General features: G+C 38.7%; 1 protein-coding gene and 1 pseudogene across 6 annotated transcripts in view; one reads left to right on the forward strand and one right to left on the reverse strand.

Annotated features, from left to right (window-relative positions):
• Znf148 (zinc finger protein 148) overlaps positions 1-18,852 on the reverse strand; it is a 127,460-nt gene that overhangs the window by 51,340 nt on the left and 57,268 nt on the right. For all 6 annotated transcript variants that reach the window (XM_085685482.2, XM_048454097.3, XM_048454099.3 and 3 more), the window contains exon 4: positions 17,617-17,965. In XM_085685482.2, coding sequence (XP_085541608.1) covers positions 17,617-17,949 — 333 coding nt within the window. In that variant the 5' untranslated portion in view covers positions 17,950-17,965. The remainder of the gene's footprint in view (positions 1-17,616; positions 17,966-18,852) is intronic.
• Positions 9,402-9,735, forward strand: LOC146895630 (small ribosomal subunit protein uS14 pseudogene; annotated as a pseudogene).

Consider the following 18,852-nt stretch of genomic DNA (forward strand, 5'->3'; position numbering starts at 1 on the left):
CAAGACAGACAGGAATAAACAGAGACCCTGTCTCAAAAAACAAAAAAACAAATAAACAACAACAACAACAAAAACGAAAAAAAAAACAGAAAAAAGAAAGCAACAGGAACTCTTTAGAAGAGAGTAAAGACAGACCCATAAACTCTTCAATAAGCAGCTATTCACAAACCAAAGTCTTTACAAGTACGCAGTTTTAAACCAGGCATGGTGGTAATGCCTTTAATACCAGCACTCAGGGAGGCAGATGCAGGCAGATCTCTGTAATTTCGAGGCCAGCCTGGTCTACAGAGCTAGTTCCAGGACAGCCAAAGATACACAGAGAAACCCTGTCTCGAAAAACAAACAAACAAACAAGCAAAGAAAAACAAAACAAAACAAAATGCAGTTTTACTTACACATGCATGCAAACTGATCATTTTGTTCTTTTGGTTTTTCTAGACAGGATTTCTCTGCAGCTTTGGAACCTAACCTGAAACTAGGAGGCACTCTACCAGCTGAGTTCCTTAGTCTGGGAACTCTTGATAAAAGAAAATCATTTTCTTGGTGTTGTGTTTCACAAATATTAAACTGCGTTATTGATAAAAGCAGGTGTCAATAAATGGCTAAATAGCTAAAAAGACTAGCTTACCAGATTTTTAAAAACCGTAATAGAATTTAAAAACACTGTCTGCAAAATACATCATTTTTGTTATTTTTGTTTTTCCTGGAACTCACTCTGTAGACCAGGCTAACCTCAAACTCAAAGACCCACCTGCCATGCCTCCCCAGTACTGACATTAAAGGTGCACATCACCACCACCCAGTTAAAATATATCAAACTTAAAAACAAAACCCTGTTGTTCCCTGTCGTTTGAGTTTAGTCATGTCATCCATTCCCCTTAAAGCATCCCCGTGGCTACCTCAAAGCCTGAATTTCGGTATAGAAATATCAGTGTGACTGACTCCAAAACCCAGTAATCAAACCCAAATGTGTTACCCACCTAAACCTCTAAACTCTCTGCTCTTATTATGGTCCGAGTCCCCCAAGTTCTATGCACCCCACTAATTGCCCCCAAGTGGTTCTGTTACAGTCTCAAAGGTAATTTTTATTCTTGCAAGTTTGAACATAAATAAAGAGACCTAGTGAACTTTTAAAACCAGAATCTAATTCAAGTTCAGAGTACAAAATGACATTTTTCCCTAAGACTTATTTCAATTATCTATTAGTAAGTATGTCTTACTATTTAAAGATGCCATGTATACACAAAACACTTTTTGTTGTAATTTCTTCTATCTTGTACTCATCTGCTTGCTACTAAGTGCCTGTTTGGTACCAAATTCAGTAAAGTTTAAAGAATAAAACAACACTTACTGAGCTCTTTGTGTGAAGTGCCCACTCTAGCTATGATGAACACATTCTTACATGAGATCTCCTTTTCCCAAGTCTTTAAATGTACAAATGGCATAGTTCTGGCACATAACAAAAAAACTAACACTTCAAGACAGCACGTCCTTCTCTAACTAAATGAATGGATGAAATGGTACAAAGGAAAAACAGCAAAGAGAGAATCAGAAAAAGATGACAACTTGATAGGTTTCATGGATGAAACGAGAGACTTAATTAGATTTATAACTGTCAGTATTTATTCCTTCTAATTTTTACTTCACAACTTGCCTTCCTCCCCAACTTTGTCCCCAAACCCAGTAATGCTAATAATGTAACAGATACTGGCTGACATATTAATAAGGTCTACAAATGCTCACTTACTCTCCTCCCCCTATCTCCCAGAATGAAGATAACCAAGTCCTTGAGATCATTTTGGTCCCTTCTTTCTTGTTCCCAACACCACACATACAAATCTAGCCACACCACCAACTCTGCCGAACTTTCTGTAAACACATTACTATAAACTACTTCTCTAGTGAAGAACAGGATAATAATACTGCCTTGCTGGCAGCGAATCAACAACCAGCTACTAATCCCAGCCTTCATGACTTACTGTGATCTACTAGCAAACACATCTGGGCTTACCCATCTCTCTACTTCTGAAGCACTATATTCTTGTCAACTTTCAATTTTTAAATTCTCATTTATTGTTTTATCTACTAAGAAAAGCACCTTTCAGCTTCCCTCTAACTCTGTTAATGGCTTCCCCCACCCATCACCAAGGTTCTGCTGTTTCACCACCTCTTTACAATACCACCTTGCCTCTGACTCCACCAGCTCCTATTCCTCTTCTAAGAAACTCAAAGCAATGTCTGCTATAAATTCTTATGAACCCAAACTTTTCTACTTAACATTCTTCTTAAAGTTAAAGATTCTGAAAATATAATTCTTATTTGGCGTATCCAAACAAATTAACTGTCTCCAAAGTTATGCTGAGAGTAAAAGTAATACACAGTTATGCAAAAAGGAACAGAAGGAACCTGTCCCAAAGCATTGCCTGGAACACATCTGAATCAAGATGATCACAAGCATAGCAAACATTAAGCGTGAAAAGAAAGCTATGCCACAATTACTGGTACTGCAAATATACTGGGCTGGAGAAAGAATGCTAATACCACTTGAGACGTTTATGGAATACAGGAAAGGAGATATCTAAGGTGAGAGACAGGAGGAGAGAGGAGGAAAGGAAAGCTATAGGACTGACTCTGGACACTTGAAAGAACTAGTTACAACCAGCCAGCAGGAAGATTTCAAATTCTAAGCTCCCAAAGCTACAGATTAGGGTAGGAAGGTAAATGCACATACTGATGAACAGAGGTTTTTGGGTTACAAATCACACCTCCTCCTCTGCCTGACCCACGACTGTATGCAAACTCTTATAAACCATATCTGACTGTGAGGAAGCTGCAGAATCCCAAGGATACTTATTACTATAAATGTAAATGCTGCTCCAATGTCAGCATCTTTTAGTTAACGATCAAAGTGAATGGAGTGAGTAAATCCAGTTGTCTCAATGAAGCAGTGCTGACCACTTCAGTTGAAAACTCCATTCTTCTAACCTCTACGATACTGCATGAACTCAAGTCCTCTCCTTTGCCTCATGGCCACTGCTCTGGCCTGGCTCAATAACACGCTTCCAATGAGTGCTTTACTACATTCACATCAATGACTCTCAAGTGTGGGGGACTCCTGGAGGGCGATGACACACTCTTCATGTCGTATTTCTGGCTTAAACAGCTGTCACAACACTACCTTCCTTACTCACAGCACTCTCCTGAGTACAGTATCTATGGCTGTTTAACAGGTGACAGGATCAGAGTCTGGATGCATTAGCAAGTATAGAATCTAAACATTTTATACCGAGTCAGACAGACTATAACGAAAGCTACAAAAATACACAACTCACTTCTCATAAAATGTTTAATTTTATGAAAGTTATTTTCTCGGGGTTGTAGAGAAGTTAAGAGCACTAACTTCTCTCGGAAAGGACCCAGGTTTGGTTCCCAGCACCTACATCAGGTGGCTCACAACTACCTGTGCCTCAGTTCCAGAGGATCAGATATTTCTGGCCTCCAAGGGCACCTACACACACGGTGCATGGAAATTTACACAGGTATACACACACACACAGAGTAGATCTTTAAAAACAAAAGAAGACCAGACATGGTGGTGCCTCCCAGAACTCAGGCAAGGGGATCTCTTTAATTTCAAAGCCAGTCTGGTCTACAGAGCAAGTTCTAAGGCAACATAAAGAAATACTGTCTCAAAACTAAAACCAAAACCAAAACAACAACAAAAAGGCTGGAACTGAAAAAAAAAAAAAAAGTTCAGTGTTTGGAGCATATGCTGCTTTTACAGAGGACCTGGGTTTGATCCCAGTGTCACTGTGGCTCAAACTGCTTATAAGTACAGTTCCAACTCTATGACCTCCATGGGTACTAGACATACATGTGGCACAAAGACATATATGTAGGAAAAAATATTCAAAAGTATAAAATATAAACAAATCCAAAATGATTTAAGGCTTTTATTAACAAAGATGTTATTACTTATAATACTTTTGTTTTTATATATTAAGATAAAACCTTAAATTACTTCATTTTGAATTTTGATAAAGTAAATATTAAATGTAACCAACACAGGAAAAACTCTTCCAAGTCCTCAGTTTAAGAGTGTGAAGAGTGTCCCACACCAAAGTGACGGTTGATGTAGACACACCTCAGTCATGTTCTTTTCCTCCTCCTCCATCCACTCTTTTCATAGAAATGCATGTCCCCATCAAAATAAAGCACTCGTATAAATGCTGCACACACATGTGGGTGAGCAGACATACCTGTACTTCCTAGTTCTGTCGGCTGAGATCACCAAGAAGGAATGACACTCACTGCATCCAGCACCCAGAACTTAGTTTCTATTTATCCTTATCCAATTATAACAAACCAATGACTATTTAGGAAATAGCTGATTCCACATCTAGGACAGGAAAAAAAAAAAACAGAGTATGTGGTGAAAACTACAGCACCGTGGTGCCAGAAATTCAAGTGCATGAAAAAGGGTCAGAATATGGCAAAAGGAGCCAAATGAGGGGAAGAATCCCTAAAGGCTCAGCCTGGAACCAAATGAGTGAACAAACAGGCAATGGCTGTACTGGATTATAATCCTATTGAAATGATAAACACGGTGTGTCAATGTATCTCTTCAAAGGTAATTTGACAATTATGACAAAAGTCATTAACTCCCCTGTTGGATTCCCTGAAGGGGACACAAGATCGCAACTGTGGCACTGTCAAAAACGCAGAGCTTTGGGTTCCACATGCCAGGCTCTGTCTGAGCGCTAAGGATACTGTGAATTGGAGTGGTGGGTAGGGAATACATAGTCTCTAGACTCTTACAGTATTGCAGTTATAAAGTAACTCCAAGGTTAAGTTTTAACCCCATTGGAAAACAAAGCTAAGGCTCAAAAAGATTAAGTCTTGCTTAAAAGTGCATTATTTAAAAAGAGAATGTAAAAACTTAAATCTAAGTCTTCTATATCCAGGGACACTAAGACCCTAACTCCTATTTTCTGTGGGGTATTTCTTATACCCTTGTTGCCAATAAGTAACTTGAGTCAGGTCTCTCACTCTCATGCTATAGTCGGGGACCAAGACCTCCAGAGCACTCAACAACTCACACCAGCAGTGCCTGTCTGCGCAGGGCCGGAACGCACCTGGGCCTCTCAACAACCCTTCACAGAAGGGAGAGCCCACAAGGCACCCTCTCTCCCTGAGGATTTATAGTCAGTCAATGGTTGATGGGGGAGAGAAGAAACATTTCTTTCATGGTACCACCAGTAAGTCACCCTTTACCCATACTGCCTAAACAACCCTAACTAAACTGATAAGGTCACAAGCCTGCAGCACACTCATGCACTCATGCATGAGGGGAAAAAGGAAAAGAAAGAAAAGAGCAGCTGACAGCCGTACACAAGAGAGTCATGAAGCTACTCATTAGCTCAGTCATTTCCGCAGCTGTCCACTGGTACAGTCAGAGCCACTTCCTACCAGAAAGAAAGCAAATAATGTTACAAAAAGAATACTTTTAAAACCTAAGGTACCAAATAAACATATCTGCCATTAATACCCAGCACATATTGCAGGTGTGTGGCTGCTTAGACATGCAGAGGACAACTAACTGCTACAAAATAGCTTCACTTATACGTCTCACTATCTATAATTTAATACAACTAAAAGCTCGTTAATCTTTCCTTTCATTTAAACTCCTTTCAGGGCTAGATAGATGGCTCAGGTTAAGAGCACTGATTGTTCTTTCAGAGAACCAGGGTTCAATTCCCAGTAACCACATGGCAGCTCACAACTGTCTGTAACTTCAGTTATGGCAGGGGAGGAGGGAGGATTCAAAACCCTCTCAGGTTTCTGTAAGCACAAGGTATACATGTGATACACAGACATGTATGCAGGCAAAACATGTATGTACAAATATGTTAAACCTGAGCTTGATTCTAGAATCCACAAAAAGACAAAGGGAGAGAGAACTGCCTCCCACAAAGTTGTCCTCTGACCTCCACATGTGCCATGGCACACATCCTCACCCCAAATAATAAACAAACTTAAATAAAAATTATGTAACTACATACATATATATAATCTGCAGACACATACATACACATATAGACTCCCATCTACTGATTCTCTTTTTCTTTTCTTCTCTAGCCTACGAGAACATTTGCTATCTTCTCAGGATCATATGTGAACACAGAAATGTACTTTAAAACTCTTCTGCTACGTCATTTATAGAGATATTAAGTTGGAATTTTCAAATACCACTACAAAAACTCAAGTTGTTGCTTTTTTGTGTGCGAATTATAGTTTAACCAATATATATCCAAAACCTAAAGAAATCCATGCTGAAGAAATCAAAAACATTACAATGTTCACATAACATCACAAAACTATTTATGATAATAAAAACTACAAAATCTAATACTCAATAATAAGCTACAGGCATTAAACAGTTATTAGAAATATCACACTTGATTAGCATGAATGACAAAAAACATTCATGGTAAAGGTTAAGTGGTAAACAGAAGTAAGTATGAAAAGACATTTTTACAACTTTTTGCAAATACACAAACATTGCCCAAACATACAAATACCTACACAGGAAAACAAAGACAAAAAGAAATTCTAAAAAGCTATCTAAGAAACATACTAGTGGTTATTCTAGGATAGTAAGATTATAGCAGCCATTTTATGTTCTCTATGGTTGAAAACTTTTAGTATTTTCTCAGTAAGTATGCATTACTTCCTTATCCTAAAATGACATCAACTCCACTCTAGCATAAGCCCTTAATTAGACGAAAGACTCCCAGTAGCAGTAATACATGGCTGCAATCCTCATACTTGGGAGGTGGAGACAAGAGAAGCAGGGCTCCAAGGTCATCCCCAGCTACACAGTGAGTTTGAGGCCAACCTGCAAGATACCCTGGACATAACCAAGAATAAGTAAGACAGAAAGGGAGGAGAAGAGAAGGAGTGAAAGAAGGGTGGAAGGGAGGAAGGAGACAGAGAGACAGTAAGAAAGGCATGAAGGAAGGAAAACACTTTGTATTAGTCACATCTTACCTTACAATACCCCAACTGTGCAATCAATGAGAAACCGAAAAAAATCTCTCTGGCTTAGTTTTCAAAAACGAAATAGCAATCAGAAAGGTTTTTTGATTCTCACATCACCTACAAAAACTCAACTCAAGCAGTAACACAAGAAGTGTCACTAAACACAACAAGGTACCAGTGAAAGGAAAACTAAATCCTATTTCATTCTACTAAACAACTAAAATGCCTACAGTTGAAATCTAGTACATGACAAGATCAGATACCAAGAATATGGAGCAATTTTTATAAATTGCCAAACCAATCACAAACTCTGGCAGTAAGCAGGACACTTGCCAACTACAGAACTGTATGCTGAGAAACAGCCGGAAGCAATGAGTACGAATATGCAGGAAAACTCAAAGCAGCAGCTCTCAGGGTGGTCAGTATCTAGAAACAGGCCTACTGTTTGGGGGGCAGTGCTGGGGGGAGATGTGCTGGGGGTGGAAACTATCCCTTCTGCTGTCTGAGCTCACCTACAGCCACTCTAGAAACAGTCTAATTGTAACAATACTTGAATGAACAATAAACTCAGGAATGAAAATAACCTACTACAAGGATGAGATGGTTATATTTCATAAGCAACAAACAAACCCAGAGTACACAGTATATATGGTTCTATTTATATTTAATTCAAACTCAAGAACACTAACAGAACACAATAAAAGCATAAGGACAATAGGAATGGGGGGTGGCAAGTCTCAGGGTCACTAGTGATGTTCTATGCCTTAATCTAGGCACATGGGAGTTACTACTGATTGCATTTATGAAACAAATTTATGAACCTAACAATTTATCCAATTTTCTTTTTTTTTTGCCTTTTCAAGTTTTTATTTTTATACTTTTTTTGTATTAAAAAGAAAAGCTAATAATTACCACCGATTACAAAGGACTAGAGTAGGACCAGAATAATGAATGAATCACTTCAGCCTGGGAAGCAGACACTCTCAATAATATTAATGTTATGATACAAGTTCATTCAAGTATTTTACATTTTTTTTTTGTCCTGTTGAATGCGATATCCTAGCACATGGTAAAGACAATGTACGAGCATAAGGTGTAACTTTCTCTGAAAAGCCCATGACGAGTTTTTGTCTCCTATGAGAACTGGGCTGACAGTTCTCTTCTGCCTCTGCCATCGCCATAGCTGGAGGAGAGAGAGGGACTGGGAAGAATCAGGGGCCCTTTAACAAGAGAGGTATTCTGGGGCTCCCATCCAGAGGACCAGGTAACCCAAGCCTCCGGTACACTCCACCATTTCCCTGGCTTCCAGGCTTTGCAAGCAGCTTGCTTTCCTTTATAAATGTCATCATAAAGGAGTGGGAAAGAGCAACAGAACAGAACCATTTAACAAACTGACACGGGGCTCAGCGCCTCTGTCTGAACCCAGGGTCCAGGCTGGTGCAGGGCCACACAGCCCTCTCTTCAAGTAGCATTGTTCTGGGGCTCAGAGGGCAGACACAATCTGTACAGGCAGAGGATGAAGGAGGTTCAGTTTGCAGGCTGCTCTATCTCAGGTCTTGGATCCCATGGGAAGATGGTTATGGGGAAGTGGCTTGCTCTGGTGGCCCCTGCCACTCCTGGAATACTTCCAATTTTCTTTACGAATGTTCTGATCTAATAAATACATGTACATGTATTGCAGAATCTAAATGTGTATAGATACATGCACAAGCATTCCTTTTACCATTATTTCACTCAAACAGACCTAGCAGTAACATAAAAGTCAAGTAAAAAATAGCATACCATTTAATTGGCTATTAAAATAAACAAGGCAGTTTTATATGCAATGACATGAAAATCTATACAAAATATCATTAAATAAGCACAATTTCAAATGTGATGATGGAACTCTTATTTATATAGTATCTCTAAAGCATACTACATAGAAATAAATATACAATGTTTGTCTACAAATTAAAAATTTTCTAGGATACCAATATAGTAATCTCTTTATAATCAGAATAGGCTAAAGACAGAAACAAGGAATATCCAGCTATCCATCCAGGCAGGATGGCAGGCAGGCGTGTGTGTGTGTGTGTGTGTGTGTGTGTGTGTGTGTGTGTGTGTGTGTGTGTGTGTGGTTTGTTTCTAAAGATTAAACCCCAACCAGGACCTTGCTCATCCAAGGTAAACGCTCTGTAACTGAGTTATATATAAGCCTAAAGAACTTTTACCTTTTTTGTGTGTTATTATTCTTGTCATAGTATTTTAACATCTAATAACTACCTGGTCATTTTATAAAATACAAGTACAATAGACACCTCTGACCCTCTAGCCCTGACCTAAACGAAATCCAACTTAGAAATTCTCATAAAGGCCTTTTGGCTCGTCGGCCGTCAGTGAGGCAACATGGGTCACCAGCAGCTCTACTGGAGTCACCCGCGGAAGTTCGGCCAGGGATCCCGCTCCTGCCGCGTCTGTTCAAACCGCCACGGTCTGATCCGGAAATACGGGCTGAACATGTGCCGCCAGTGTTTCCGGCAGTACGTGAAAGATATCGGCTTCATTAAGTTGGACTAAGCGAACTTGATTGGATTCTTCAAGACTCTACCCAGTGAAACAGATCGATGCCAGTCTTTGTACATAAGAATTAAAAAAAAGTGAAGACCGTCAAAAAAAAAAAAAAACAAAAAAACAAAAAAAAAACAAAAAAAAAAACAAAAAAAAACAAAAAAAAAAAAAACAAAAAAAAAAGAAATTCTCATAAAGCCATCTAGAGAAATCTATTAATAATTTACATCCACCTATGGGGTTAAAGGATGGTGAGTTGGGTCAAATTCACTTAAGATCAGAGGAAAACAGTGAAAAGCAGAATATGTTGGGTTTGCTCACTACAAATCAAGCACTCCTAATCCAAAACTACAAAATATTCCAAATTCCAAAATCTCTATCAGAGCGCTGACATGATGTCCAAGTGGAACCTTGCGATCGTGGCTTCCTGTATAAGACTACACTCTAAACACAAAGTAAAAATACTGCATAACGCTATCTACAGGCTCTGTGTAAAAAGGTGTATGTGAAACAAAACTGACTCTCCTGCTTTTACCTGGGTCCCATCACCAAAATCTTATTATTCGTATGTAAATAGCACATAAAATATTACTTACAGATAAAGTAACTCAACCTGTAAAAGTTGTTACTCTAATTCATTCACTTATAAACTGAACTGAGATGAGCATGTCTGTGAGTTTGAGGCCAGCCCAAGACTGACTCTCTCTCTGTCTCTGTCTCTGTCTCTCTCTCTCTCTCAGAGAGAGAATAAGTTCTGGGCCAGTCAAGACTAGCATAGCCCAGTCTCAATATATAAATTAATAAAAAAGAACTGATATGAGCAATTGTAAACAATAACATATTTCTCATCAAAGACTATGAAGGGTCATTCAGCTATGTTTTCTCAGTTTAGAGACTGATTCCTGTCAAGTAAGACTTCTAAGAGCTTGAAGCACAGGAGTAAATAAGAACAACCTAGAGGTGACAAGTTTGCTATTCCCCATTCTAACCAATAGGAGACTAATTCAACTGCCTCTAAAAATTATATCCAGGCTATGCTGAAGTTAGAAAGTATATGAATGTTAAAAATACACATCCTCTTAAAACAGCCCTAACAAAAGCCAAGAATCAACAGCTCACAAACGTAACAATTACTACTGACTCTCCCGAATGAATCTGAAGATATGCAATAGTAATTAAGAACAGACTATAACTTACAAATGACTTTGAAAAAGTATACAATATAATTATGATCGCCTATACCATCTTTCTTAATGATAGGATTTCAGGAAAATTTATAACTCCCAAGCAAACAGAAAAACAGTAAGAACTCAAAGCAAAACAGTAAGAACTCCAATAGCCAAATATATTTTGAGTTTGCAGGCCTATTAAAAACTGGCTCAAAGAAACAAAGCACAGTGAAGTGGAGCTACAATTCTATCATGCTCCTCTACAGCATAGAAACTCATGACTTAAAATGTCACACAAAGTCACTGAGAAGCTGCAGCAGGTACAAGCAGCCACCCCTAAGCCTGATGGCTAAAGTGTGTTCCCAGAACTCACACAGTGGAAGGTAAGAACTGACTCCTGCAAGCTTCTTCTGACCTTCACATGTAAGCTTTAAAAGATGTTTAAAAGAATATCACATAAATCCTGAAGTAGATCTTTCAGGGGTTATATACAGCTGAAATATTTTCTGTATGCCCCTCTGTGACAAGAACATGCATTTTCAGAGAACTCCCAATTTATAAAATCTTTTCACTAAAGTGATACAATCCAATGATTTATGAGAAGACAAATATTGTTCACTATAATTTGCTCCCATTTTGCACATGCATGCACACACACACGACCTTTCCTGTTAAAAATGCTTGTCATCAAAATGGAAAAGAAAAAAACATAAACGTTTATGAGTTCTCAAATCTTCTTTGATGAACTCAGTAAGAATAAGAAGGTAAGTGAAATCTTTCTTAATTTTCTAAGATGACTTGTGTTTGGCTGCAAAGCCTCTAACACAGCACTGTCTACTGAGACAGACGAAGTGATGAAAAAAGCCTGCGTGGACACTGCCCAACAGACACCAATAGCTGACAAGTGTCTCAAGTGTTCCCCAGTGAGACTAAGGAAGTGAAGTTTTAATTTAAATGTGCATATCAGAGAACAAATGTCCAATGAGTAAGTTATACACTGAACAGTTAATCTCTACTCATTGAGGGTAGAAAATCAAAATAAATCTTGAGAACGAAGTTGTCACAAATAAGAACCTTTAGCTATAACTTTCAATAAACACTAGAGAGAATTTCTATGAGTACAGAATCTAAAGTCATTAACAGCTTGAGAAAACCCAACTGTTAATTCTAAACTAGCCAGAGGTAATATGAAATGGGTTCTTTGTGATCTCCAAGTGTGTGAACAAAGGAAAGAAAAAAACCATGTTCAATGTCATTTTTTAAAACACACTCTAAAGAATGTTGAGAGCAGCCTGTTACTCCAAGTCTACACACATTGAGAAACAGGATCATACTGCTCTGGGTGAAACTCTCTTTTCAATGAAAAAAACAAGGCAAACTTAAAGCCCAAACCCTATTCCTTGCCACCAACAGCAATATGTGTCTAAGAAAAGAAAAAACTCCTCTTGTCTATTTACATCCCAGTATGAAACAATGCTACATAAATCCCAAATTCTGACCATCTGTTAAATAGCATGACCAATTTTTAAGTTTCCTTTATCATTATCTTAAGAGAAGTGACAGCTCAGTTTGGGTAACCATACAAATAGAGTATCAAGCAGACATTTTGAAAGAATAAAAAGTTGAGAAAAGTTCCAACGTGCTAATAAGGAGGAAAAACCTTCACAATCCTGTAAGCAACAGCCTATGAAAAACACAGGCACAGCAAAATGTTAGGAGTGGTCATGGGTAGGTGATGGGCTATGAACATGGAAGGACAGTCATTCTGCAGATAGAAACACCTATATTCACACAATTCCCAGGTACTTCTGTCCATAACAGCTTTTTACAAACTAGCTGAAACAAACAACCACACTGTCTTTCAATAAGAGAATGCTGACCTGACCTAACAACAATGGATTACAAATAACAGCTCTGATTCATTTATATGTCAAGTGAAAAACTCAGTCTATTCTCAAAAACACCAAATTATAGAGCGGAAACCAGATTTGAGGTAAGCAGAGGGCTAGGAAGGGGGCAGGAATTGATTACAAATGTTTAACTTTTTGTCTCTTCCCCTTTCTGCTCTTTCCTATTACCCAACCAAGAGCTTCTTGGTCCCCAAGCTGTTAGGGTACTGCATGGGAAGCCTACCCAATGCACAATGCCAAAGCAGGGCTCGGGGTATGGAGGGCAATGCAGGTCAAGAGTAGTATATGCCTAGCAGGCTTGAGGTGCCAGATACAATGGTCAGGAAACAAACACATTTCTTAAAAGATGTTTTTCAAGATACTAGATCCCAGGCAGTGCAAAAGGTTCTCCGGAAAGAAAGGGAGCTCAGGCAAACGTGTTGGCTGGTAAACAAGTAGAATATACAGTGTAACTGAGAACTGACAGGCAACCCTAACAGGACCACAGAATACAGAATCAACCGGAGAAGCAACTGCAGTTCTTTATCCTTATTTGTAATCAATTAAAAATTGATACTTTAAACAATATTATTTGCTACAGCATCCAAACAAAATATGTTCAATTACACAACACTGGAAACCATAGACAATGCTGGGGTGATTTAAAGAAAACCTAGAAACCTGCACAGACATACTCTGATGAGTTAAAAGCCACTATGTTTAAATGTTGATTATAATCAAACCAATACCTAGAATCAAACATGATCCACAATAAAAACCCAGCTAGCTCTGAACTCAGACTGAGTCTGCACATGGAATACAAGGAATACAATAACAAAACTGGAGAAATTATTCTAGTTGATTTCAAATTTTAAGATGGAGGATAGAGTCAAAAAGTGATTCTGACTTAAAGATAGACACTAAGTCAGTCAAATAGAATCAAAACTCAAGAGAATACATACAAAAATGCAGAAAAAGGGAAGTGCAATAAATACATTTAATAGTAGCTTTATTAAAATGATAAAGCACACACAAGGAACAGTAAGATCATGGATGTTCAGATATTAAAGCAATAAAACATTAATCAACAAGAAAAAAGAATTAAGTACAAATATTCAGTCAATACAGATATAAACTAGTAATATGCTTCACCAAAGCAGCCAGACAAGAGAGCTACATATAATTCAACTGCATAAAATTTCCAAGAAAGACAACAATAAACTAGGACAGAAAAAAAATCAGAACAATTATGGAGGTAAATGACTGGGAAGAATTACAAAGCAACCATCTAGAATAATGAAAACATTCTATATTTTGATGGGTTGTGGATTATATGTAGGCAGCTGTCTGAACTCTGAAATGAAACAGAAGTTTTTCAATTTAAATCTTTCCTCAATTAAAAACAAAATGCATCTTCACTCAAAACCCTGGGTTGCCTCCTATAGCCTAGGTATCTAGAACACAAAATTTGGGACTAGAAAGATGGGCCGGGGTTAAAAATGCATACTGATCTTGCAGAAAAGCAGAGCTAAGTTCCCAGCACCCGGCTTACAACTGCCTGTAACTCCAGCTCCAGGGAAGACAACCTCGAGCCTCCACATGCACATATCCATCCACGCAAACACACACATACCCTTATATGGGGACGCACACCTTTAATCCTCTACTTGGGAAGTAGAGGCAGCAGATTTCTGTGAGTTAAGGTCATCCTGGTCTACACAGTGAGTTCCAGGAGAGCCAGAGTTACAAAACAGAGAGACCCTATTTCAAAAAAAGGAAGACACATATACATAATCAAAAATAATGAAAAAAATTTAAACTCATAATATTTAAAGGCAAGACCTAGAAAATAAGTCTTAAAGGATAACAAAAATCTTACAAGCAAAGAAATGCAAAGTAAGTTGGCCATAATAAAAATCATACAAAGAGAAAGTTTTCAAAAGCTAAAACATTAACACGAATATCACAGCCATAAATATACCATGTACAAAAGAAACAGAAAATGTTATAGTAGACCTGTGAAGTAACGCAGTCTGATTTCCTAAAAATCTCCTAATGGGAGAGTATAGTAACCTCCTGAGAAAGAAGTGGGTGCATTTTAGCTGTTCGGCAAGGAGGAGTCAAAGAAGTCATTTTACTAAGAAGTTCTATCTCATTTGGAAAGATCACTACAGAAAGTAAAAGACAAGAGAGTTCAGGCTAACAGCCTGTCCAATGAAAGTTACTGCAGTCTATAGACTACCGGATACAACCAACAGTATAATGTATACACTTCTCAAATGTCTCAAGGCAGACCACAATCTGTCCATAAAAGACACCTTAACAGAGCAATCAAATAGTATTTACTGTTCAACAAGAAGTAAAACTAGAAATCAGATTAACAGCGCAAAAAAAAAAAATCTCCCCATCAAATACTTGGAAATTAAGCTATGTACTTCTAAATAATACATAGTTCAAAACAATCAAAGATATAAGGAATGAGAATCTAAGTATAAATTCAACATCAAAATTTGTGTGTGACACAAAAGCACTTGGAGGGAAATTTATAGTACTGGGTGCGTGTCAGGATAGAAGCACCTATAATCAATTAACCTAATTAATTCAAAGGAAGAACGGGGCCAATTAGATGGCTCTACCAGTAAAGGCACCTGCAGTACATGCTTGCTCGCACCCACACCAGATGACTTGTCACCAGGGCCCTCTTCCCTTCCCTAGTCCCTACAGGGACCCACATTCACATGCACAGACACACAGATGTACACATGATCAAATATAAAATAAATTAAAAAAAACAAAAAAAATCAACAAAAAAACCCCAATGAAATAAAAAAGTTTCTTAAAGATATCAACACAACCAGCAAGTCCCTCCTGGCGGGAGGTTACAGAGCAGTCCTCACCAGCTACAGGGTCAGTTTCACGAGACAAGGAAGCTCTGGAGAGCTGCTGTACAACACTGCAAATACAGCTTAGCACTACTCAGCTGTAAACTTAAGAACACGCCTACAGCCAGGCTGGGGAAAACTACTGCTATCACACAGGAAAGAAGCAACCACGTGTGCATAAAAAGGGCAATAAAAGAAAACTGCGGACAGTTTGTGCCTGAAAACTGGGAAACATGGCAGAACTGACCAGTTTCTTGAAACAAACTGCCAGGACTCACAGAAGAAATAGATGACCTAAATAGGGCTGCATCTATAAAAAAGAATTTATCAGAGATTCTGAAGTCTTCCAAAATAGAAAGCACCAGAAAGCAAGCACGTAACGGGAGTATATCAACTCACTCCTCTTTCCCACCAGACAGGAACAGGGAACGTTCCTAACTCATTCTGAGGTTTCCAATACCAAACATCAAAACTAAACAAAGACACCAGAGGGAAAATAAAACTGTAGGACACTCTTTCTCATAAATTGGAAAAATAAAGTATTATCAAATCAAATCTAATAATGTATAAAAAGAATTATACTAGAATTCATTAAAGGTATGCAACTCAACACTCAAAACACCAATCCATGTAACCCACTATAAGGGCCCCTGCAGCTGAGTAGGTACAGGTGGGGCACATATGCACAGCTGGCAATGGTTGTCCAGTTATTCACACTGTGTGAACACCTGGGATATAGCAAAACTAGACAAAATAATGCCTTCTAGAATCCACAATCCATCAAGGGGCACACTGGACAAGTCATCACACATCTCCGTCTCAGAGCTCAACCCAGAGTCTGTACAAGTGGCAGGATGGTGACGAAGACGCACTATGTACTCTCAAAAACAACAATGAGTTAGAGCTAAAGTAAATATTCAGTCAAGATATATGATGATCCTCAAGCAAAGAAAAAAAGTACAGCATTAATAATAAAGGGGGAAAAGTCCTCAGGTTCTAGTCCCAATGGTGGAAGAGGTTCTGGTTTTCCCCATCACTGACAACTGGGCATGGTGCCAGTCTGCCTATAAACGCCAGTACGAGGGGTGGTGAAAAGCTAAAGCCAAAGCAAGAGAGTTTGAGGCTAGCCTGGGCTTGACAGCAAGCCTCTTTATCAAAACAAACCATTATAGATAAATACAAAGGTGGAAGAAGACAAGAAAGACACAGATGTCTAAAAAATAATTTTCTTGGGGCTAGGTGAAATTCCAGCACTCGGGAAGTAGAGGCAGGAAGATGTCAGAAAGTTTAAGAATGGCCTGGTCCACACAGCAAATTCCAGGCTATCCTGGGTGATATAGTGGCAGTCTGCCACAAACAAGCAAGTGAACAAATATCAATCAAACACAACCAAAAAGCCAAAGAGAGCACATTCAGTGTCGAGCCCTAATGTCTAGGATAGGGAAGAGTGTTGGGCTGATCATTTCCAAAGCCAGAATTCAACCAAGTGTGTACAAAGGCACAATGGGGCATCTAGGAAAATGAGGCAGAGCAGCAAGCTCGGGAAGAGCTGCAGAGTGTTCTTAGTGCACATGAATCCCTGGCGTCAATCACAACAGCACACAAGAAAAAGGCAGAAACAGAATGCACAACCCCCCCAGACTGTGATCTTTCTCTAAATAGGTTTAAGGTTCAGGATCCATACTCTTTAAGAACGCAGATGCTAGGCAGGGGCAGTGGTGGTGCACACTTTTAACCCTAGCAGGTGTATTTGTGAGCTCAAGGCCAGTCTGGTCTACACAGCTAGTTCCAGGTCGGGGGGGGGGGGGGTGCTACATTGAGAAATCCAGTCTCAAAAAAACACAAACTAAAACCCAAATGCTAATAAACTCAGTCTTTCAAAAGCAAGCACTTAAAATCTAGTATACACATAACCTTGACCAAAACACAAAAGTTGTAAAAATAGATTTCTAAAATAATGACACCAATTCTGCCTTTTAGATCCGATAGGTGTCCACGGCTTACTAACAAATGATTAGCCTTTAAACTGTGTGACTTCTTTGGTGACTTCCAGTATGAACGTTTCAAGTTAGAGTTCGTACTTACAGGGACGTTAAGTGCATATTGAAGTCCTTGAGGAAGGCGCTCATGGGTTTCCATCTGTTCTTCGTCATTTTTTACTGTCTCCTCGTGGACCATGAGTTCATCATGTGATATCATATCCTGTTGTCGCATTTCACTCTCTTGTAACACTTCATCTGCAGCAAGGATCTCCTGGTGAGGCAAACTTCGATCTTGGAGTACTGACTCCTGCAGTTCTCCAGACACAGCGGACTGGCCAGACACTCCACCCATCACAACCATTGCCCTGGAAGACTGCATTTCGTCTATGCCGCCACATTTAAGAAACAATCCTTCCAGTTTGTCGTCAATGTTCATGCTTAAGTATAACTGCCTAGAAAGACCAAGTTTGGCAACAAAGCATAACACATTAGTTTGTATGTCTAACTTGGTAGTATTTTAATTTCAAATTATAAAAGGTATGCATTCAAATAGAAACTTTTTATTCATCTAATTTATATAATTACCAAGATTGACTTCCAGGGGCTAGAAAAGTAAAACCAGTTTTCACTCTGAAATTAAAGCATAATCCTAATCTATTCCATTACTGAAAGTGACCCTTACACAAAATAGGTTAGAAGAAGTATCTGTAGCTTCAGTTCAAGAACCTTCAGATTTCAACATATTATAGTGCCGTAAAATTTAAAACGAACTCAGTGAAACGTAACCTGACAAAGGACACTATCAGTTAAACCACTAATGCAAACAAAACCCTCATAATACTAAAAAGGGCAGTGATGCAGTTCAGTTAGTACAGCGCTTGGCTAGCATGCTCAGTCAGTCACAACGGCATGGTGCACACGCCTGCAAGCCCAGCATGGGAGGCATAAATACTGTTGCACGCTGAGGACAGAGGATGGATGGGATCTTCACTCCCAGTGATGGCACACAGGGAGTGAGTCCTATGGTTTACTGACCTCTTCTCTAAAGACAGTGCTGAAGATCATCTTTGGTTCAGTGACCAAAATTAAATTAAATTCCAATTACTACTAAAATTAAAATGTCCTTTTACTTACTAAGGATATCATCAAGGGAATGGTATTTTCTTCAGTGAACAGTTCACTGACCTTTATAAACAGCAAATAACACAAAAGTCTAATTCAGACTCGTCTTGCCTTCCCAGGTACTAGATGTTATCAGACTGAAGGACATATGATGACCAAAGAGCAACATTTGATTTTACTTTTCAAAATCCTCATATAGCAAACAAACTCTTAAAGG

This window comes from Myodes glareolus, chromosome 2 (genome assembly GCF_982192425.1).
Source record: "Myodes glareolus chromosome 2, mMyoGla1.1, whole genome shotgun sequence".
Classification (NCBI taxonomy): Eukaryota; Metazoa; Chordata; class Mammalia; order Rodentia; family Cricetidae; genus Myodes; species Myodes glareolus.